The sequence below is a fragment of the Gopherus evgoodei genome, chromosome 2, assembly GCF_007399415.2.
Source record: "Gopherus evgoodei ecotype Sinaloan lineage chromosome 2, rGopEvg1_v1.p, whole genome shotgun sequence".
NCBI classification, from domain to species: Eukaryota; Metazoa; Chordata; order Testudines; family Testudinidae; genus Gopherus; species Gopherus evgoodei.
In genome coordinates this window covers 281,624,132-281,647,605 of record NC_044323.1, presented here as the reverse complement: position 1 = coordinate 281,647,605, position 23,474 = coordinate 281,624,132, and the positions used below count along the sequence as shown (strand labels likewise).

The window sequence follows — 23,474 nt, the reverse complement described above, 5'->3', positions numbered from 1 at the left end:
ACATGAACAAATGCTGGACCACCTCTAATTCTTTATAATAATAACAACAACAACTGGAGATATACCAATCTCCTAGAACTGAAAGGGATCTTGAAAGGTCATCAAGTCCAGTCCCCTGCCTTCACTAGCAGGACCAATTTTTTGTCCTGATCCCTAAGTGGCCCCCTCAAGGATTGAACTCATAACCCTGGGTTTAGCAGGCCAATGCTCAAAGCACTGAGCTATCCCTCCCCCTCAAGCTATCCCTTTCCAGCAGAGGGCAGTTGTGCTCTCACACACTAGCCCATATATTTCCAATATTGAATAAGAAGAGAAGTAGCATGCACAATCCCTACAAAAAAAAAAAAACACACTCCTAAAGCAATAATCCCTAGACTTACACTGCATGGGCTCCCCAGCTTTTCTTGTTGTTCCTGGAATAGCTCTGCCTTCCAAATCAACGCAGATGCAATTAGTTCCATAGCACTGGACCGGTAGGAAACCTCCTTCCGTTGTACAAGAGGGAACAAACAGATCAGATCCTGCAGGTTGGCTCTGTTTCAAGCTTTGCAGACTTTCCCTTTGCTTCTCACATTCAGTGGGACACCTTGGACGTTTGCCTAGCACTCTTGAGCCTGGGACTTCCTTACCTCGCGAGTCCACACACCAGCACATGGCTTCATAGCACTGAACTTCCTCATACCTCCCCTCCTTGGTGCATGTTGGAACAAATAAATTCATGGGCTGCTCAGTGCAATCTTTGGACTTTAAGGCCATTTTTACCACCTCACCTAAATCTTCAGCGATGTTTTCAGGGACAGAAATAACATGTTGTAAAAAGACAAAAAACTCTGGAAGTTCCAGAAGAGAAGCAAGAAATTCCACCCCATTCTGATTGTCCTGTAAACTAACTGTGCGGCCAAAGCTATCCACAAGAGGTTGACCCAAATTGAAGCTCTCCTTTGATGTTTCCAGTGACAACCCCTCTGGTCGTTCTGCAAAGCCTCCTCCGTTGTCCATTCCTGTCACGCCTCCCTGCTGGAAAAACTGGCCAATGCTGAATTTCCCTCTAGTGCCGAGCGCTCCTGTAAAGTTAAACTGGATCAGGTTCTTCAGGAACTTTCCTCCAAACAGGTTTTCTTGGAAGCGCTTTGGGTTGGTGGTGAACCGAAGGGCGATTCGAGCTAACTGTCTTGATGGAAACATCCCTCTGACAGCGTCACTGAGAATGGATTCTAGTGCGAACAGCTGGCTGGCATTCTGCTTTGCTGTGATAGGAGATAGCAATCCAGAGTCCACAAACAGCTCCTTGAAGGAAGGAGGGCAAGAGCTTGAAAACCTGACTATAGTCTCTGACTTTACATTTGGGATGTCAAACAAACTGTGCTGACTGAAGTGCCCAACAGGTCCATAAAAAAGCCTCGATAGAGCCTGCTGTCTCTCTGTGGCACATGCTCGTTCTTCACCTGGACACAGGAAAACAAGTAGACAAATATTTTGGTATTAGTGACATAGTATGAGCTGTCACATCGGAGGGGGAATAATCCCCAAGCAGATGATTCCATTAACCAATCTTCTCAGAGGCTGCTGGGAATGGGAGGGGTGTGGGGTGGGTGTATATAAACCAGACCCAGCTCATCCTGGGTGGGGGGGGGAAGAGGAGGAGAGGCAGCATCCAAGAACACAGAGAGGTGAAAGAGGGCTAAAGGAAAAACAGCCCCAGAAAGGTGCATGAAGAGAGGCCTTTTCCTAAGGGAAAAAAGAATGAGTTTGGGGAGAATTGGGCACCGACTGGGATCAGCTTCCCTAGGAAACTGTGGATTTGCCTGAAAGGCTAAGTGAAGTAATGGGGAAATGGGACTAAAAACTTTGGGTGTAGATGATTATAAACTAAATACTGACACACCTCTTTTATAAGTAATCCTTCTGCCCCCAATCCCAACCCCTTTCTGTGCTTGTTAGGTCACCAGGAAATGGCTTGGTGACATTCAGAGCTTTAGGATTTGGGGGTCAGCTGGAGGGCCAAGGCACAGTAGTGGTTGTTTGCTCTGGGGCTGGCGAGAACCGACCATCTCACAAAAATCCTAGAACCCACAGTCATCATTGTTAGTGTTCATGGCAGCCTCTGCTGAGGCCACACAGAGACTAAACTACCCTTTCCTCTCTAGTGCTCAGCGCAGGTTTGACACACACGGGTGCGGTAGCTTGCACGGATGCTATTGTACCTGCTTTGTGGATAAACATTTCAGTCTTTTAGGCTATCTATCCAGCAACTTGTCTGAGATTCTCTGGTCTATGTCCCCATGCAAGACCCTCATTTTGAACTTTTAACCCTTACTCCTGTTCTTGTTTTTTCATTTGTTGTCCCCCAGTTCATGTGAACCTCACCACACTTAAGGGGGTGGGCCTTTAGCTCTGGTGGGATCCACCCACCACCTCCTAGGATTCCAGTAAGCCAGCCCCTTGACGGAGGATCTATACTTGGTGTCCCCTTCTGGCTCCTTCATTTGCACCTCATAGCCTGCACTCCCTTTCCTGCTTTTGGATTCGCTCCCTTAATTAGTTGATCCTAGTCCTTTTGTAGCTCTCCCCTTCCTTATTTTTAGTGGAGGGGTGGCTATTTGTGTTTCTTTTGGGTGAGGTCCTTCGAGGGATCACATAGGCCAGCACTTTTGACCCACACAAATTCACATCCCCCAAAATGTCAATAAGAAACAAATACATGCTTCTAAAACATTCTCCGCTCCCCTCCTTGAAGCAAATCACACCAGCATGTAAAGAGAAGACAGTTTGCTTGACAAAGAACTCCTGTAATATCAGAAAGAGTAGATTTAAAAAAATGTGACGACTGTATTGCATGTGGCTGCTAGACCAGTCTCCCGAAGAATATATCCTTGTGAAAATTCCTTTTCAGTGGTTCGTCGGCAGAACCTCCAATTTCTCTGCTTAGATTTCCTGAGTTTGCAAAAAAATAAAAAATAAAAAAACTGCATACCTGAGTTTCAAACAGCCTCAAGTTATGTCACAAAAACCCATCAGAAGATCTCAGAGAAGCAGTCAGAGAGAAAACAACCAGCCCTGCCAGATGCAGAGGCCTCCCAGAGTCTCTTTTGCAATATCCTTGCTCATCAGCCTTGAAGGCGGGCAAACAGTTTCATTTTACAGTAAACCCACCTTTACCAAAAGCTTATAGTGACTCTGGATCATGAGTGACACCCAGAATTGATTGTTTCTTTGTCTACATGGCATAACTATGTCTAGTAGACAGAGAAACTAATTTTGCTGAAGGCTGCCTGCATTAACCTTTGTAGCTCCAACCTTCCAGCACGAACGTGAACATTTAGGCATTACTCTCCAGAATGAAGGATTTTAAACAAATCCTTCCCTGCCCCATCTGACCCCTTTGACATTTTCTGCTGTCATCTTTCATTTTGGGCTCCAGCTTGATGCATTTTTTTCCTTAATGAAATCTCCCTCGTATCATGAAATGGCAGTTCACACATCTTTTCTTCATTTGCCTCTATGGGATTTGGCAACCTTCATGGTCAAGTAACACAGGGACAGAGATGGGGAAAAAGGTGGCTGGAAAGAGACCTCAGAAGCAATGCACCCCCACACCAGAGGCATCATACAAGTGCAGTGTCACCAACACTCTCAATTTTGTCACAAAGCCTTGTGATATTGAGTGTTTTTCTTAAAGTCCCAGTTCTTGGAGTCAGGTGAATCTCAGCTTCTATTTCAAAACAAATGTAACTTCCTTGCTGTCATAATTAGGGGGAAATGCTTGAAAATATGAACCCAAAAGGAGCCAAAATCAGGAAGGCAAATAAAAGGAACCCACCATTTGTTTTTAAAATCTAATAAATTTTCAGTGCCGGATTCATAATTTCTGAATGCTTGGGCTTGGCAATATTGACAAGAGAACTAGTGCTGCACTTTTCACTAAGGGGACACTCCCATTTCAGGATAAAGGCTAGGAGAGAGGGGTGCTGATGTGAGGTCCTGGATTGGGGGCCATCACTGGGTTGGATGGGAAGGAGATGAAGTCTAGTTAGTGGTACTGCTGTTCTCTCACAGGACTGTGTATTGTGCAGCTGTAGGGCCAGAGAAGAAAAAGGGGTGGAGAGAAAATAGAAGCTTGCAGGAAATTCTGACAATAACTGTGGTATTTTGTTCCAAAATCTAACAAACCTTTCAGGAGGATTGGGGAGGATACATCTTATGTGAAAATTAGTGCCAGGAATTTATTACTATATCACTCCAATACATACCACAAGTCAGGAGCTGCCCTTGCCTCCTCGTTCCCTGGACCTCCCGCCCCTCAGGGTCCACACACCAACATGCTTCTTCTTGCTCGCACTGCACTGGGGCATAGTCCCCATTATCTTCACAAGATGGACTATAAGTATGTCTGAAGCGAATGGCTGCAAACCTCTCGACCTCACATTTAGAGGGGCCTGGAAGAGAAATACTGCTAGTTATGGAGGAAAAGTGTTAAGTGTTGGAGCAAATCTGCATTCAGTCCTGGTTCTGTCATGTCTGAATAACTCCTTGACATTTGTTCAGGGAAGGCCCTGATGCTTAGATTTTTTTAATTGTTAGAATTCCTTCCTCAAAGTAAATAATAGAGACTGAAAAGTCAACACACTTTTCAGCCATTTTAGTAGCTATTGCATAACTATAAATGCAGTAATTTCTCATTCGATAGAGCAGGGCTACATATGCATTTGCTTTTAAAGTGGATTTAATGGTATCAAGTGGACAGACAGTGTAAAATCTCTCTTTTTCCATGCAATGAGTCCAGCACAGGCAATGGCAATATGAGCCAGCCCCGCATTTCCTTACCCTGGGCCTGGTAGGATGGTATTTGCATTTCCCGGACACGACAATCCCTGGCCTCTCTGCTGCAAATATTAAGATGAATGCTGGCTGTGCTGTGCTGTCTGTACACTAGGAATGGATCTGAGGCCACCAACTCATTTTACATCTGCCAGAGTGTATATAAGGGTCTATACCTGTAGCAGCTTTAGAGGATGATGTAAAGCTCTCATCATGCAACTACCCATTTGTAATACAGTGTCTTAGCACAGGTGATCAAGCCTCTCTCAAACGGCTGTTACGGTGCTAGAGGGGCTGAGAGTCTGTGCTTTGTTCTCTGTTGATAACTGTCATGTCTGAATATATGCAGCCAGGGTCTATTTCACAATGCTATCCATGTGAGAAGGAAAAATTCCTTCCTGACCCCAAGAGTGATCAGCTAACACCAAAAATATGAAAGGCAAATGATTTCCGTCTAGCTGAAAGAATACCTGCTTCGGTAATGAGGCATTGCATTCTCCTGGTGAGTGCGTGTTAAAAGTCCCACACTGTGCCTGGTCTGCAGAGCCCCAGCTAATGAAGATGAGCTCTCCATTTCACGTAGTAGCAGCTCATGCTTTTAGCTCTGCAGGTTCCTGGTTCAGTCCCCTGTGTGCCAGCCAAGAGCATGGCGATCATACTTGCATTCCAGAAGTCTCGTGTCACCCCTGGGACTCCAGTCTGGTGCTACTGTACTTACATCTGAACCTGCCAGAGGTCGCTAGCTGCACCCCCAGAAACCGTCTCTGCAGAATCCGATAGATGCTGGTCTCAGCAAATGTGTGGGCAGGTTGCAATGCGGTGAAAACTGTATCATAAACTTCCTCAAGCAGCAGTTCCAAGCCTGTGAGAGAAGAGAGCTTTTCAGCACAGGTGGGGGGCATTTTAAAAAGAGAAGCTTCATCTGCCATTTATATACAGCTGAGAGGTGACAGAAATGGATGCCTCCTACCAGACAAACATCGACTCCTCCATCATGCAAATTATGAAGCTAGATGATAGGCATATGGTCACATACATAGCCCCACTGAACTATTTGTGTGAGTGAGTGCCTACCTAAATGAGTGAGGACTGCATGATCTACCCCCTAGGAAACTATCTATCTGTTTCAGAGCTGGGTTGAGCTGCTTTGTGGTAGCTAAGCAAGCTGTAACTGTGCATGGGTGACTGGACAAACAGTGTCAGAATCACAGAAATGTAGGGCTGGAAGGGACCTCAAGGGGTCACCTAGCCCCTATCCCAGCCTGAGACAGGACCAAGTGAACCTAGACCATCCCTGACAGGTGTTTGTCTAACCTATTCATCAGTGATGGGGATTCCACAGCTTCCTTTGGAAGCCTGTTACAGTGATTAACTACACTTATAGTATGAAAGTTTTTCCTAATGTCTAATATTTTTATCTAAATCTCCCTTGCTGAAGACTAAGCTGATTACTTCTTGTCCTACTTTCACTGGAAATAGAGACCAGTTGGGCACCATCCTCTTTATAACAGACTTGCTGGGCCCAAGGCAGAAAGCCAAAGCCCCACCACTTGGGGTTGAAGCCGAAGCCTGAGCAACTTAGCTTTGCGGGGCCCCCTGTGTCACGGGGCCTCGAGCAGTTACCCTTCTTGCTACCTCCTAGTGCTAGCAGAAAAACAGCTGTTGTGGCACAAGTGGGCTGTGGAGTTTTTATAACATGTTTAGGAGGTGGGCGGGGTGGGGGGCTCAGAAAGAAAAAGGTTGAGAACTCCTGCTCTACAGAGAAGGGAGTTGTTCAGTCTTCAGGTCCATTCAGTTCTGCACCTCTCTGCTGAGACTGCTAATGAGGCAGCCGGTTGTGTTGGTGGCTTTCTGATATGCAACCAGCCCAGTAGGAACTGGACTATTGACAGCAAGGACTCAACAACAATGGGAAAATAACTTCTGATCACGGCTAAACTGGGCTGGCTAGTGCAACTGATGATGCTTTGGTCAGACACTCTTAATGAGAAAATGTAGCTAGTAATCACCATCCTTAAGTGATCTTGCCACAGATGTGTGTCTGGTACAATCAACTGCTGTGCCTGCTCACAGAAGACTCCAGCTTAGCTCTTAGCTTTCTCACTGCAATGAAGCTGTGGTTCTGGTGTTTGTTCATTATCTACCCTTCTCTGAGGAATTCTGAGTCTTGTTGCTAAGACAGACCAGATTTTGGAAGGCACTTACCAGTCTCTGCTAATTCCCGCCCCAGACTGTCAGCGCAGTAGCAGTACCCAGAGACCTCTGGAAACATGCTTCTGAAGGAGCTAAATGTCTGGAATGCATCTGGAAACCTAAAAGGAAAAGCAACAGGTTATGAAGTGGAAAGTTTGTGGTGACCCTTTGACAATAACAAAGAAATCATATTCTTTCCCAAACTCCCACTGCAGGGATCACAGAAAAAAGGCATTATGGCACTTCTGGGGCTAATTATGTCAACCTTACTCCACTGTGATTCAAATTTTAGTGTTTCCTTTTATTAACAAGGCCTTAGACTATGGAGCAATGTGTTCTGGCTCCCCACAGATCAGGATTAGTCCAAGATTTGCCTTATTCACTATATACAACAAGAGTTTATACGTGTGTTTCCTCAACAAACGAGCCTAAGCACCTTCGTCCTGGATAACAGAACCCAACGAGCAAAGGGCAATTAGGTCATTTCTTGGTCTGATTTCAGGTCATTATTAGTCCTGTTATTAGCACCTAATGTACTAAAATGATGGAGGCGGCAGAAACGTTGAGAAATAATTTTGGATCCTGGTCCCACCTTTGAAAGCGCAGCAAAAATTGTAAAATGTGTCAGTGAGGCTAATGCAATTACAAATACCCTCTCATTAGCAGCTTTCCACAAAGTCACACAAGATGACAGAAAGCCTAAACAAAGAGGTTGTTTTTTTACCCCCACATCTGCTTTCCATGCTGAATTAAGCATGGAACAGCAGATACAAACTAACACTAATCTGTTACATTATGAAAACATGGGTCAATGGATTAAAAGGAAAGTTTTTTTAAACATATTACAAGTGAGACTGACTCTTATTTCTGGAGATCAAAGGAGCTCTGGATTCTTTTAACATATTCTAGTAGTGACGATAGCCAGATTCCAGCAAAGGAATGATTTAAGAAGGAAACTTAATATGGTCAGAGTTGAAAAAAAAATCCATAATCTGTGTGATTTTAGCTGACAGATATACCAGGGCTTCTTCAAGCAATTAGAAGATACAGTACTCTAGGTTCAGGCAGTATGACAAATGAAACCATTTCCCCGCTTTTTAATACCATCAGATTAGCATTATACATCCATGCTCATATTTCTAAATGTGATGTAGGCACACACCTCCCAGCTGTGTGCAGTTGTGTGGTGAAATCCAGCAAAGGGCTGTGAAATTCATTACCAAAGAAGTAAACAGAATCAAATAATCTAGTCAGGCTTTTCAACAACTATAGATGCTTTAATAAGCAGAAATAACGTATTACACCCTTAGATACCATGGTGATTTATGCTGTATAAAAACCTGAGACTGGGTGAGTGGAGGGGTAGATACATTCTGGACTGGACCCTGGGATACTGGTCAGGGATGTTGCACAAAGGAGTTTGAAGCCCCTCTTTGCTTTCCCCTGGTTCTACTGCAGCTGTGTACAGGGCTGGTCCCTCATGCCGTAGCTTGTGGATACTACAGCAGTCTTGGGGCTGCTCTGACTAACGCCAGGCTGCAACATTCCCAAGAGACCAAAACTGCAGCCAAGTATCAGTCTGGCATAGGGCTGTCTTGGCCACACTTCCAGGAGTGAAATGAGAGGAGGGATGTAAGAGCCCCTACATCAGCTTCACACCACAGATGATTACTCATACTCTGGAACAATCCTCCATGGGCTGGTTAAATCATCTTTGGGGCCCCTTTACACTGCTGCCACACCCCAAGAGAGAATCTGCCCACTAACAATAAAGTTGGCATGATAAAAGAAGAGCAATCAAATATCATGCTCCAGGACATAGATGGATTGTTATTGGGGTAAGGAAGAAATTCAGTAACAAATTATTAAAGCCAGAAGGGACCTGTGTGCTAATCACAGACAGCTACAGCGGCATGGAAGCCAGCAAACACAGCTGTAAACAGGGGAGTCTGAGTGGGACTTCTGTTGGAGGAGAGGGTGGGAAGCCTATGACAGATACAGAGGCAGCAGTAGTAGTGACTCAAGCAGTAGAAGACAATGAAGATGACTGCATGTGGAAGCTGCGGCATGTACATGATCCTGGAGGGGTATCTGAAAAGAGTTCTGTCTGCATGAAGTGCTGCCTGATAGAGCTGATGGAGGAAAAGATCTGAGGATTGGAGATGCAGGTGGAAACTCTGGTTGAGTTTAGAAGGGGGTTCGAGTGGATGATGGAGCAAAGATATGAGGAGTCTGAAGGGAAAAGCTCAGACTTGCAGATGGAAGCAGGACCAAGGGTGAGACTGCTGGGTGAGGAAAGTGAACAGTGGAAGCATGTGACTAAGAGAACTGGGCAGAGGAAAAGATGGGCTAGTAAAGGAGAAATAGAGCTCAGGAAGAGGTTTGCAGAGTTGGAAAATGAAGAAGGGGCACAGTAGGTGGTCGCTGAAGGTGAGAGGGTAAGGAAGAAGAGAAGAGCAGCTAGTCCTATAGGAAGAGGGCAAGCATCAATGGAGATAACACCACCAAATATAAGCCCCAGGAGGATACGGGATGGTTTGTGGAGGATTGCAAGGATGAATAGGAATTGAGAGGACTTGCAGCCAGAGGGAGCAGGGGATTGACCAGAGAATTGCACCATCACCAGGAAAAGGCAGATCTACGTGATTGGGGACTCCTTTCTGAGAAGGATAGACAGACCTGTAACCAGAGCTGATCCAGGGAACAAAAGGATGTGCTGTCTGCCAGGTGCTAAGATATGGGATGTGGACCTGAGGCTGAAGAGGATCCTAACAGGAGTGGGAAAGAATCCACTGATTGTCCTTCACGTGGGAACAAGAGATAGGGCTAGATTCTTGCTGGAACGGATCAAGGGAGACTATGCCAGGCTGGGGAAGACGCCTAAGGAAATTGAGGCTCAGGTGATCTTCAGTGGGATTCTGCCTGTTTCTAGAGAAGGGCAACAAAGGTGTGACAAGATTACGACGATCAACAAATGGCTCAGGCAGTGGTGCTATAAGGAGAGCTTTGGGATGTATGGCCACTGGGAGGCATTCATGGACAGAGGACTGCTCTCTCGGGATGGAATTCACCTGAGTAGGGAGGGAAACAGACTTCTAGGATGGAGGCTGGCACAACTAATTAAGAGAGCTTTAAAGTAGGAATTGGGGGGAGATGGTTGGGAGATGTCCAGGTTACCTCCATGAAGGATTTTAACATTGAGAGGGAAGAAAATGAAGTAAGAAAGGATACTGTCATGGGTAGAAGAATGGACATAAAGAGGAAGGGTAGTGTAGATACCAGTCTAATAGATAGATGATACTGGCCATGGGAGTCTTCTAGTCAATTCAGGTTCTTATACCATGCCTATCACCATGGCATCTGAATATGTACAGCTTTCAGACAGGCTGCTGGGTAAATACATTTCTGGACATGATTTTTTAAATAATTCAATTTAAAAATATACTACAGACCAAATTATGCCATGTGTAATGTGTGGATAGACACATGGTCATATCCTGGTATTGGTCATTTCTGTCCTGAGGTCAGAATATGACTAAATAAAATGCAAAAAGAACAAATCAGGCCCACATAAGAATGCATCTAGGACTGCATGTGCCTAGGTTTGAAAATCCACCCCTTACATTCGCTATTCCTTTTTTAACCGTTGTCTCCACTATTTGCTCGTCCTTGTCCAGCAGTGGATAATGACAACATGGCCAACATCTTAACTCTCATACCCAGTCACAAAAATGGCTGAAGCAGATGTGTGAACTGTGGCCATGTTCGTGTTTCTGTCCTATGTGTTCTGAGATGGGAGCAGGCATAAAGAAAATGGAAAAGGAAAGGAGAGATACATGGATTTGTTGGTATCATCAAGGAAAGTGGGGTCTTGGCTTACATTATTGTTCATTTTTAAGTGATTCTAAGGAATCATCAGATTGTGCAGCTCCAATTGTATACATCGTTTACTGACCATATCCAGTGTCAAGAAAAGCAGCTGAGTTGTGTTCTGTACATCAACAACCAAACAACACAGAGAGGTAGAACCTTCATGGAACTATGACAATTTACAGCAGCTGAGAGATCTGCCCCAGCAACTTTACTGAGGAGGAAATGATACAGGAAATAGAAAGAAAATAGTTTGGCTTCTCAGCTCCCAAACTCCTACCTTTCTATCTCAGGATTTTGATCTGCTGATCAACACCACAGCATCTGAGCACCTTCCATGGAAAATCAATAGCAATAGCGAAGTCCCTCATGGACTCCTTGAATCCCTGGCTCCCCTCCTTATCATGCTTGGAGTAGGGCTTCTGGGCTGATTTTATTTATTTCCATTCTTGTAAGGTTGATTTGTTTCAGGGTAATTTTGATTATTGCGGCTGGGGCTTTTTTAGGTAGAAGAGAATGTTCATGTTTTGAGTGTCATTCTTGGGTGCAAAGGAACCCAAGGTTAGGTGGTTAGGGCATTGCATCTTGGAAGACCTGGGTTCAAGTCCCTGTTCTGCCACAGGCTTTTTGTGTGACCTTGGGCAAGTTATCTAGCCTCTCTGCCTGAGTTCCTCATGTGCACAATGGAGATAATATCCCTGTCTTACCTCACTAGGGTGTTGTGAGGATAAATACATTAAAGACTGCGAGGTGCTCAGATGTTGCAGTAATGGGTCTATATAAGTTCCTAGAGAGAAAGGTAGAAAGCTGGAAGTAAAAACAATCTTGCTTGGATTTATACGGTGATAGGGAAGCTACTCAAACCTAGTCCTGAAGCCACTTTCTAGGCAAAACTCCCAATGGGAACAGCAAAATATCATTTTAAAGCATCACTTTCTTCACTCTAGTTGCTCTTTTGGTTGTCCATACCCACCAACCAACTAGTGAAACAGACATTCTCTTTCACGTGCCAAATAGCCTCTTCTGACACACTGACAAATTTGCACCAGGCACTTGGCCTGCCTTGCGGTACTTTTATTTTTGCTTAAATTAAAGACCAAAACTCAGAACAACAAGATTCATATTTAAATTAGACTCTCTTGCCACTGTAATAGGCTTCAGCCAGAAGACAGGCATTACGTTTACTTTACTGCCCTCTAGTGGAAAGCGACAAGCAATGAGTCTGAAGTCGTGAGCAGTTAGCCGCATTAGAGAGAGGCAGGCAAAACTGTTTCACAGAACAATTGAACTCAGCCTGAACAGCAGCTGTGCACAAGAGCTGTCCCCAGTCAGGTCCCCTTTTCCAATCCCTGTCCCTCCATGGCAAACCTTACTACTTCCCTCCCTCTTCCTGCACCTCAACAGGACTAGTGTTTCCTGCCCCATCTGTATGTTTTAATATTTGTAAGTCCCCCAATGGCCTGCTCCAGCCATGAAAGAGCCCCAGTCTCTCTCTGTACTCCTCTTTTCACCCTCTGTTCGTCTCCCAGTGGCTGACTTGCTGCAATGTCCTTTCACGCACCCTCACCACTGTGGGTGCAAGAGCCTCTGCTCTGCCAGCTGAGAGATGAAACAGCCACCTCACTGACTCTGCATCTGTGTCCAGGTCTCCAGTGGGAACATCTTTCATCTCTTACTTGTCCCTCTTAATTTCTCTCTCCTGCTGCTCTTATCTAGCTCGTTCATTGCGTTATTTCATTCTGTATGGTGAGGGCTGCCTTGGATGACAGACACTGTACAAAAGACGATCATACTGAGGTAGCTGAGGGTGTGTAAGGATACTCTGGTTCCATTGCCTGCGGGGTTGATGAGCTGGCTCTGGTTTTTAAAGCACAAACCGCTACTGAGTAAACTAACATAAGTCTGTTCACTTTTGGGAAACAGACGACCTGTCAAGCTATTTATCTGGTCCAACCGGCAGAGGGAGACAAAGACTCACTGAGGTTAGTGTGGGCTACAGCTGGAATATGCAAGGATGTAATGACTCACGGAGGTCTGCAGAATTTCCACTCAGTTGCAGAAATGTCTGCTCCTACCTGTTATAACTGTGAACAAGATCAAAGACCATCATGTCCGTCATGTTGACAAATTTGCACTGGACAGGCGAAAATTCTCCATCTGCTGAGCACTGTGGTGGACTCCTTTCCCCAACTCCATGCAGAATGCGACGGTCTCGGATCTCACAGCTCCCCGGACCTGACGGAAAACAAGCATTCACTGTCATGAATTCATCTTCCCACGACTGCATGACAGCAAGCCACAAGCTTCATAGATTCCAAGGCCAGAGCCGTGATCAGGCAGTCTGTCCTCCTCTACAACACAGGCCATAGAAGTCCCCAAAATAATTCCTAAAACAGATCTTTCAGAAAAACATCCAATCATGATATAAAAGTGGTTAGTGATGGAGATTGCACCATGACTCTGGTAAATTGCTCCAATGGTTAATTACTCTCACTATTAAAAATTTAAGCCTTATTTCCAACCTGAACTTGTCTAGCTTCAACTTCCAGACACTGGATTATGTTATACCTTTCTCTGCTAGGTTAAAGAGCCCATTATTAAATATTTGTTTCCCAGGCAGGTACTTACAGACTGTAATCAAGTCCCCCTCCCCCCTTCACCTTCTCTTTGTTAAACAAAAAAGATTGGGCTCCTTCAGTCTGCCATTATAAGGCAGGTTTTCTAATCCTTTCTAGTCATGAATTGTGGACACCTGAACTGGACACAGCATTCCAGCAGTGGTTGCAGCAGTGCCCAAAACAGAGGTAAAATAACCTCTGACTTGAGATTCCCCTGCTTATGTATCCAAGTATCACATTAGCACTTTTGGTCACAGTGTAGCACCTGGGAACTCATGTTCAGCTAATCAGCTCCCCCATCCCATCCTCTTTTTCAGAGTCATTGCTTCCCAAGATAGATTCCCCCATCCTGCAAGTATGGCCTACATTCTTTGTTCCCAGATGCATACATTCACATTGAGAAATATTAAAAGGCATATTGTTTGCTTCAGCCTGTAGTAGGAATAGAGCCTGAGATATAAGCCCTCGTATCAGAGTCCTGGTGTGAGGCCTGGGCTAAAGTAGTGGCCAAGCTTTGATGATATAAAGCAAAGTTAAGTTGTGAGCAAGAGGCAGGCCCTGCTCACAGAATCTGGCCAGAACAGGGCTGCTATTGCAGAAATATACATTCCTAAGTAGTGCTAGGCACTCACGTAAACACATTCCAGAAGGGTGATAACTCAATACCAAACACATTCACCAACAATAACAGGAACACGCTGACACATCCTAAAGATGAAGTCCAGATGACAGCATGATGGATAGAAATGTTTTGACTGAGCCAATAAGTATAAGGCAATAGGTGGCACCCAGATGCATCAGAGGGTGGCACCCAGATATGTCAGAGGGGCAATATGTAACTTGTTCGTATCAGTGTATAAAGGGGTATCTCAGAGGGAGTGTCTTTGGCTAGTCTAGTGGGGGAAAGAAAGTCCCACCATTCATTGAGCTTTGTCCATTGTCATGGGCACACATGTGCTAGTGTAACTGTAGACATTGATCTGGGGAGCTAGGACCATGCTTTGTGGACAATAAACCTGGCTAGGTGCCTTCGTACCTTAACAGATTTTGTGGTCATTGAGTGGTTCACTCGGGGTCTGCCATGCCAGCTGTCTGCACAGGGCTGGGGTCAGCACACAGAGAGAACACACATACATGCAGCCAAACACCCGACAACACATCTCAGTTTGCAGAGCGAACCACATCACTCTGTATCAGTGACCTGATCCATTGCTTACCACTCTTCCAAATTTTATGTCTGCAAACTTCATCTATGATGATTTTTTGTTTTCTTGCAGGTCACTGATGAAAATATTAAATAGTGGAGGGTAAAAAACAGATTTCTGTGGGATCCCACTAGAAACACACCTGAGCAATGTTGATTCCTCATTTACAATTACATTTTCAGACTTATCAGTCAGCCAGATTTTAATCCATTTAATGTGTGACATGTTCATTTTATTTGTTCTAGTTTTTTAATCAACATGTAATGTGGTATGAAGTCAAATGTCTTACAGAAGTCTAAGTATACTACATTAACACTAGTACCTTTATCAACCAAACTTGTAATCTCATAAAAAAGATACCAAGTTAATTTGACATGATCTATTTTCCATAAATCCTGTAAATTTGCATTAATTATATTACCCTCCTTTAATTCTTTATTAATCAAGTCCTGTATCAGCTGCTCCATTATCTTGCCTGGGACCAATGTCAGGCCTATAATTACCCACTTCATTCCATTTACCCATTGGAAATATTGGCAGAATGTTAGCTTTCTTTCAGTTATCAGGAACTTCTCCAGTGTTCCCAGGCTTATTGAAAATCAACATTAAAATCCAGCAAGCTCCTTATCCAGCTCTTTTAAAACTCTTGGATGCAAGTTACCTGGACATGCTACCATCATCCCATGATTTGGAAAAGATGACTCTGAAATGTCCTGGCAGCCAAGCTTATGACTTGCCATTCATCACACACAAGCTTTTTTATTTCCCTTCCTCCAAACGTGAAATCAAATCTACATTTTGTTGAACTTTACTTACATCGTGTTGGCTTCCCCATCTGCCTTGTGCCATAAATCTCCATCCCTTCAGAGTCCACACACCAGCACTGGCCTGGCCCCACATCACACTGCACTGGGTCAAACTCCCCCGAATTCAAGCACTGTGGAACGTAGGAGATGGCACTGCTGTTGACGTAATGACTTATCAAGATCTGCTGTTTTTGGAGCTGGCAAAAGGATAAACCTACAATACCAAAGGAGCATCATTAGTGGAAGGTGATTGCTGGGCACAAAGCCATTTATTTTTCTAGAGGACATCTGAGTTTTCTCTGGGCGACATCGAGACCATGAATTTGTTCTGTTGCTCAGTCAGGTTTGCCAAGGAGAGTGATAAAATATTGCAAGAGAGCCTGGTATAAGTTTCAGATTAAATTCACCATTTTGGGGGACCAAGGATGGATTTATGGTTTTAGTTACCCAAGAGAAACACAGGAATTCTACCTGACATCAGCTGAAATCAGGCAAAACCTACTGGCTTCAGGTGAGTTCTACTTCATGTTTTCAAGGCTAGATTATCAGACTGAGTTGAGGTCAGACTAGATAATCACAATGATCTTTTCTGGCCTTTGAATCTATCACTCACCAGCCAACCTAAATGAGAATCGACCTGTTCATCATATCAGTGACCTTACTTCATGTTACACCAGCTAATGGTCTGAGCCTCAAAATCCAAACTTAGGGGGTATGAAGTCACATGAAGTGAAATCGTACCAGAAGGTTGGGAGTGATTAAAGCCATAACAAGGCTGTATCATGTCAATTTCTTGTTCTTTCCCATAAGATCCTGGAGAGGGGCATATTTTCCTCCCAGCTGCCATTAAAGCCATCGCCACTTAGTTCCTATTAAAGACAATTAGTGTTTTGTAGTAAATTCCTCCCAGGTCCTTGCACCCAACCTGACTACTTGGGTGTGGCACCAGAAGGCAGATTTAGCTCTTAGAAAGTAAATGAGTAATTGTTCCTATTAAAACAAGTAATTGATCATGGAAGTGCAAAGGAAACAGTGAGAAATCCCACATGGAGCTTGGATTTGCATACGCTATTGCCACATGCCATTTGTAATTTTTTGTATGTGAAATTTTGGCACTTTTGAAAATGTATGCCCCATTTAGGACCAAACTCTGAGGGATGGGGGCCCAAGGCCCCTGTTTCACCCCCACCCCCCACACCTCCACCTCTCTCCTTGTGCCCTTGCACAGGGACAGGCCACCATTGATTACACGGGGATAACTCACACTGGAAGGGATTGCTCAGGTAAGTAAAGTTTGCATGATGAGGTCCTGAGTAACTTAAAGAGCTTCCACTGAGGAAGATCGATAAATCACCAGGAGCCTGCTGTTGCTCTCATTGACTAAGTGGCCAAAGTTCACTTGATTTCAACAGTTGTCACACTGGGATGTAAATAGCTTTGTTACCACCACCCATGAAAAAAAAAAAAGTGATGACCTCTGACTTACAGGCTATTGGAACTCCAGTCTGTTTAGTGCCTGGTACCTCAATACCATTGGCATCTACACACCAGCAGGAAAGGCCATTCGTATCGCACTGCACAGTCCTGGGGAGAAGACATACATCATCATTTTCCATTGGCAACAGAATTGTCCATCAATTTGAAATATACCTGTCAGCAATGGGACGGTCACAGGACAAAGAAGAATGTGACAACACAGCAGTGGCATCAGGAAGAACTGTATTCTAGAGATGGTGTTTAGGCTATTCAGAGCTAACTGATGGGATCTCTTTGGAATTCTCATAGGGCCCCTCCAGTCTTCATTCAATTCAGTGCCCAGTCCATAGTATGATGGGTGCCTAGCTGTGCAACCTCTTATCAGATCTACAATATGTTCAGAGACAGGTCTGAACAGCCCCAAATAGTGGGAAAGCTCAGATTCACTTTTTAATATAATGCATTAATTTTTAATTATAGGTTTGTCTATCACTCTAGTGTCTAAGCATCACACACACATTAATAACGTTATCCTAGCAGCACCCTGTGCGGTCGGAGAGTGTCGTTATCCTATTTGGGGGGGATAAGGAACTGACAGATAGTGAGATTAAGGCCCAGATCTCCAAAGGTATTTAGGCGCCAACTCCCATTGATTTTAAAAGGCGTTAAGTGCCTAAATACATCTGAGGATCTGGGCCTATGTGATTTGCCCACAGTTGCACCGGAAGCTGATCGCAGAACTCTGACTGCTAGTCCTGCACCTTAACCACAAGACTATTCTTCCTTTCTGGAACTGGATCCAGATCCAGATCCACTCTGCGCAGGTCAGTCTCTTCTCTAACTCAAATCTAGGCTAGTCTGGTAATTTGAGAGTCCCAATCCAGTTGCTGGCCCTTTGTCCCAAGGAGGACGTAAACTGTGCCAGCTCTATAGCCGGTGCAGATTATTTCCCCTCTCCTCGCTCCGGCTCAGCTATGCAGGCTAGCACATTGGAGGTGGCAAAGCTTTGGCTCCAACTCCTCCCTGCCACATTTGTGGGAGGGAGAGTAGCAACCCAATGGCGGATGCTTTCCCCTGTGGGTTAGAACCCACCAGGTGTGTTGTGCAAAGGACAATCTGTCCCATCATATTTAAAACAGTCCCATTAATAGTAGGCACCCCACAGGTAATTCCAAACTAGAGAGAGACAGAACGCATTCAACAGAGTCTGAAGCTGGAGCACAGTCCTCCATATCCACTACGTTGGGGTCCAATCCTGCTCAGCCACAGAGCTCCCTTTGCCCTCAGTGGTACAGGATTGGGTCCACAGGTGGGTGTCCTATCTTACCAGAACTGGCCATCTTCCAAGCACTGAGGGACGTAGACTTCTCGTTCCAAAGAGGCCTTTTCCCTCTGGAGCTCACAGGGGCGGAGAGGCTGGGACTCAGCCTGGTACTCTGCATGCAATAAACAGGGAAGATCATCACCGAGATTTCTCTACCATCCTGTTAGATCCCAAGCCTGACTCAGCATTGTCTCCAGCAGTATAGTCTGTGCTGTCATTTTGGGTCTAGTTTTAAACATCACGATGAGGTTTTCCCTTCTTTGGTGACATTATTCCACAGTCAAACAGACCTCACAGTCAGGAGATTGCAGGGCTGCCCAGGGAAGAGTTGGAGGGCTGCCCAGGGAAGAGTTGCCCCAGACCCCTAAAAGAATATAGTATTCTATAGTATTGCAACTTTTTTTTATGGAAGGGGCCCCTGAAATTGCTTTCCCAGAGGATTCAGGGGGCCCAGGGCAGGACCAGGTCTTCAGCAGCAAGTCCCTCTCAGAGGGAAGGACCCGCTGCCAAATTGCCACTGAAGAATGAAGTGGTGGCGTTAGAGCAGCCTAAGGGTACGTCTACACTATGGGATAATTCCGATTTTACATAAACCAGTTTTATAAAACAGATTGTATAAAGTCGAGTGCACGCGGCCACACTAAGCACATTAATTCGGCAGTGTGCATCCATGGTCCGAGGCTAGTGTCGATTTCTGGAGCGTTGCACTGTGGATAGCTGTTTCGTAGCTATCCCATAGTTCCCGCAGTCTCCCCTGCCCCTTAGAATTCTGGGTTGAGAGCCCAGTGGCTGATGGGGCAAAAATCATTGTCGCGGGTGGTTCTGGGTAAATGTCGTCAGTCATTCCTTCCTCCGGGAAAGCAACGGCAGACAATCATTTCGCGCCCTTTTTTCCTGGATTGCCCTGGCAGACGCCATAGCACGGCAACCATGCAGCCCGTTCAGCTTCTTTTTTTTTTTTTTTTTTTTTTTTTTTTTTACAGTCACCGTATGTGTACTGGATGCCGCTGACAGCTGCGATACTCCAGCGCTACACAGCAGCATTCATTAGCTTTTGCATGATAGCAGAGACGGTTATCAGTCGTTCTGTACCATCTGCTGCCAGTGTAATTTGGCAATGAGATGACGGTTATCTGTCCTTCTGTACTGTCTGCTGCTATCATGGGTGCCCCTGGCTGAGATCGGCCAGGGGCACAAAGGCAAAACTGGGAATGACTCCCCGAATCAATCCCTCCTTTATGGTTTCTAAAAATAGAGTCAGTCATGTCTAGAATGTGGGGCAAATGTACTAGAGAAGCAGTGTATCAGAGAGCACAGCTGCTCCGTGTCAGATCCCGCAGAAATGATGAGCTACATGCCATTCATGGGGGGTGCCCCTGCAACAACCCCACCCATTGCTTCCCTCTTCCCCCAACCTTCCTGGGCTACCATGGCAGTGTCCCCCCATTTGTGTGATGAAGTTATAAAGAATGCAGGAATAAGAAACACTGACTTGTTAGTGAGATAAAATGAGGGGGAGGCAGCCTCCCCATGCTCTGACAGTCCAGGGAGGACATTAAGCGGTGCAGGGGAGAGAAGCCCAGCATGCCGCTGCCATGACAGTCCAGGCAGGACAGAATCTTTTCTTTACACAGGAAAGGGAGGGGGCTGATAGAGCTCAGCCCCCAGTGGCTATGATGAAGAGTGTTACCAGCCGTTCTGTCCCATCTACTGGGAATGACCAGGAATCATTCCTATTTTTACCCAGGCGTCCCTGAGGCCAGCCAGGGGTATTCAGCAGTTATCAAGCATGTTGTACCGTCTGCCAGCGGGGAGGGAAAAGGAGCGGATACTGCTCTTCACTGCCGCAGCATCGCGTCTACCAGCAGCATTCAGTAGACATAGGGTGACATTAAAAAAAGTCAAGAAACAATTTTTTTCCCTTTTCTTTCATGTGGTGGGGGGCAGGGGGTACATTGACGAGCTATTCCCTGAACCACGCCGGACAATGTGTTTGAACCTACAGGCACTGGGAGCTCAGCCAAGAATGCAAATACTTTTCGGAGACAGCTGGGGACTGTGGGATAGCTGGAGTCCTCAGTACCCCCTCCCTCCCTCCATGAGCGTCCATTTGAGTCTCTGGCTTCCCATTACGCTTGTCACGCAGCACTGTGTAGCCTGTGGATTTTTTTTTCAAACCCTTTGGCATTTCGTCTTCTGTAACAGAGCTCTGATAGAACAGATTTGTTTCCCCAGCTCAGATCCAGTATCTCCAGTATGGTCCATGCTGGAGCTCTTTTTGGATTTGGGACTGCATCGCCACCCATGCTGATCAGAGCTCCACGCTGAGCAAGCAGGAAATGAAAATCAAAATTTCGCGGGGCTTTTCCTCTTTACCTGGCCACTGCATCCGTGTTCAGATTGCTGTCCAGAGCGGTCACAGTGGTGCACTGTGGGATACCGCCCTGAGGCCAATACCGTCGATTTGCGGCCACACTAACCCTAATCCGATATGGTAATACCGATTTTAGCGCTACTCCTCTCGTTGGGGAGGAGTACAGAAACCAGTTTAAAGAGCCCTTTATATCGATATAAAGGGCCTCGTAGTGTGGTCAGGTACAGCGTTAAATCGGTTTAACCTGCTAAAATCGGTTTAAACGCGTAGTGTAGACCAGGCCTAAGTGTCGCCAATTGCACTCCTCTCCCCCCCTGCCACTTGTGGTACTTATACTCACTGGGCGTTGCTCCGAGGCTTTGGCAGCACTTTAGCGGTGGGTCCTTCACTCGCTCTGAGTCTTCCGCTGCACTGAAGGATCCGCTGCTGAAGACCTGGAGCGAGTGAAGGGCCCACTGCTGAAGTCCCACCGAAAACCCAGAGCGGCTCACAGGGCCCGTGCAGGGCCTGGGGCGAATTGTCCCACTTGCCCCCTGGGCAGCCTTGGGAGATTGTACCAGGTATTGGGTATTCCCAACTCCTAATGATCAAAAATCATGAGCTAGTCTCCTCCCCCTCACCCCCCTCAAAAAATCATGAGATTAGATTAAAACAATGAATTTTAAGAAATAATCCATTAGGAGTTGTGTTTGCCTGATGACTGCCCTCTTGGCCAACACAGCAGAGATTGAACCAGAGGCCACCAGAGCTAAAAATCATGAGCTGCTACAGTTTAACCTAAAGAACCAGGACTCTAGGACTTGCTGTAGTATCAACTCACATTTTCTGTGCATTAGCACAGAATGGGACAGGTAATAGACACTCATCAGTGGGTTATATTTATTTACCTTCTGGGGTCATGTTTTTGAGCTTCTCTCTGTAACCATGAGGGCTAGAAACTTTTTTTTTTTTTTTTAGTAATGCAAGTTGAGATTCTGGTGTATTCACATTAATATACCACATATCACGAATCTCAACATAAAATGGAATAATGGTTAATCAATATGAATAACCAGGGTGCCTAAATTTGAGAGCATCCTCCAGGATCCTTTGTATTTCCCCGCTGCCCCATTCTTTTCACCCAAGCATCTGTGTGGGCCAGTCAGTTCTTCCAGTAGCTTCTTTTGGAGTCAGCCCATGTCACATCTCCCGGGTGCACGCTGACGTCACAGAATCGGAGCTTTAGCTAGCCCCAGGAGCATGGGTAATAGCTTGGAATCCAAGCTCAAATCCCTGGCAGTGCAATGACCACTGAGTCATTGGCACATCTCTTTGGTATATAAAATCAGTCTTGTTTCATGGTGTATTGCCCAGCGTAATGGGGCGCTGATCAAATTCTGAGCCTGTAGATGCTGCCATAATATAAACAATCATTAATAATGATGTATCAGTGCCAAGTTCTCAGGCAGAGGCAAACACAGCGTGGCTCCAGCCTGATACGCATAAGGGACAAGAATGAGTAAAGGTAAACTTACCAAATATATTGGCTGATGCTGTGCTAATAAAGCAGAAAAGGATGCTGAGAAGTATAGGGCCCATCTTTCGATGCAGGAGCTATGACCCCGTCTTATGCTGAGGGATCAAGACCCTGCATGCTCTGCACTAGTTTCTGCCAGACTTTTATAGCAGCCATTGTTTGAACAGAGTCACTTATGAGCCGGTAGACTGGGCACTAAGTAGGGTGACTGACGCAGGTTATATTTCTAAGAAAATCATGAGGGCCTCATTCACCTGGAACGTTCCCAATGGATTTCTTCATCAGTCAGCTCTAATCTCCTCTCCAGGGAGCACTTGTACACTTAGTGACCCGAAAGGAGAATGAGCAGAACAAACAGCCAGACCAGATGCAGTTTAGTTTCTTTTCAGGACCATACCTGTGTGTGTCTTCACAAAATGGTTCAGTGTTAGTACAGTACAGATCTGCACCTGAAAGACAACCAGACAGACACATAACCAACACGCGCTGTCGGCTGTGTTACTATATTTCCATAACTAAAGCTAAACCACCCTTTGTCCGCGCTGTCTAGCCAGAACGTGAGCTCTCTGCAGCAGGGACTGTTCTTACTGTGTGACTGCATGGTGTCTAGCCCCATGGGGTCCTGTGGGAGTCGGGGCCTGCAGGCACTATTGCAATACAAACACCACAGAATCAGATTACCTAGCTTCTGTTCCTTCCACTGCCACCTGGTTTCTGTATGACCTTGGGCAAGTCACTTAACTTCTCTGTTGCCTCAGTTTTGTTATCTATAAAATAGGAATAACAACACTTAGCTAGTTCACAGTGGTGATATGAGGCCTCTCTTATTAATATCTGTGAAACATTATGAGATCCTGGCATTGAAATCCCCCTAACGTGTAAATCATCATTAAGGAAGGGTGGAAGGGGTTGTACCTATGAGAATGGGGAGCAGGCTGGTGAAGGCATTTCCTGTACTGAAGGTGAACTACCTCAGGAGGTGACTTCGTACAGCTTGGGAATTCTGGTGGCTTCAATGAATTTTATGCAAAGAAAGTGGTTTTGTTTTTACCTTCTGTGCCCAAGACCCAGGACATGAGAGCCAAGACTGACTGTGGCTTCTGCAATTCAGAATAAAGCTTCTATTGTCTGTACAGTAGAAACTGCAGCAGGTCCTGATTCTTGGGAGCAGAAAGCCATGTAAAAGCCGACTACGGCACATACCTCGCTGAACCCGCCAGGTCATTTGCTCACTGCTCACTTTTTGAGATGTATCTGATTTACAAATGGAGTCA

The 23,474-nt window shown here is 45.4% G+C and overlaps 1 protein-coding gene across 2 annotated transcripts in view; it reads right to left on the bottom strand.

The window, feature by feature from the left end:
• TG (thyroglobulin) overlaps positions 1-22,371 on the bottom strand; it is a 211,619-nt gene extending 189,248 nt beyond the window's left edge. For both annotated transcript variants that reach the window (XM_030553857.1, XM_030553858.1), the window contains exons 1-9: positions 22,199-22,371; positions 18,314-18,422; positions 16,997-17,094; positions 15,521-15,724; positions 12,957-13,116; positions 7,024-7,130; positions 5,537-5,680; positions 4,251-4,436; positions 381-1,445 (exon numbers count right to left, since the gene is read on the bottom strand). In XM_030553857.1, the coding sequence (XP_030409717.1) occupies positions 381-1,445; positions 4,251-4,436; positions 5,537-5,680; positions 7,024-7,130; positions 12,957-13,116; positions 15,521-15,724; positions 16,997-17,094; positions 18,314-18,422; positions 22,199-22,262 (2,137 nt within the window). In that variant the 5' untranslated portion in view covers positions 22,263-22,371. The remainder of the gene's footprint in view (positions 1-380; positions 1,446-4,250; positions 4,437-5,536; positions 5,681-7,023; positions 7,131-12,956; positions 13,117-15,520; positions 15,725-16,996; positions 17,095-18,313; positions 18,423-22,198) is intronic.
• Between the last annotated feature and the right edge of the window lie 1,103 nt (positions 22,372-23,474).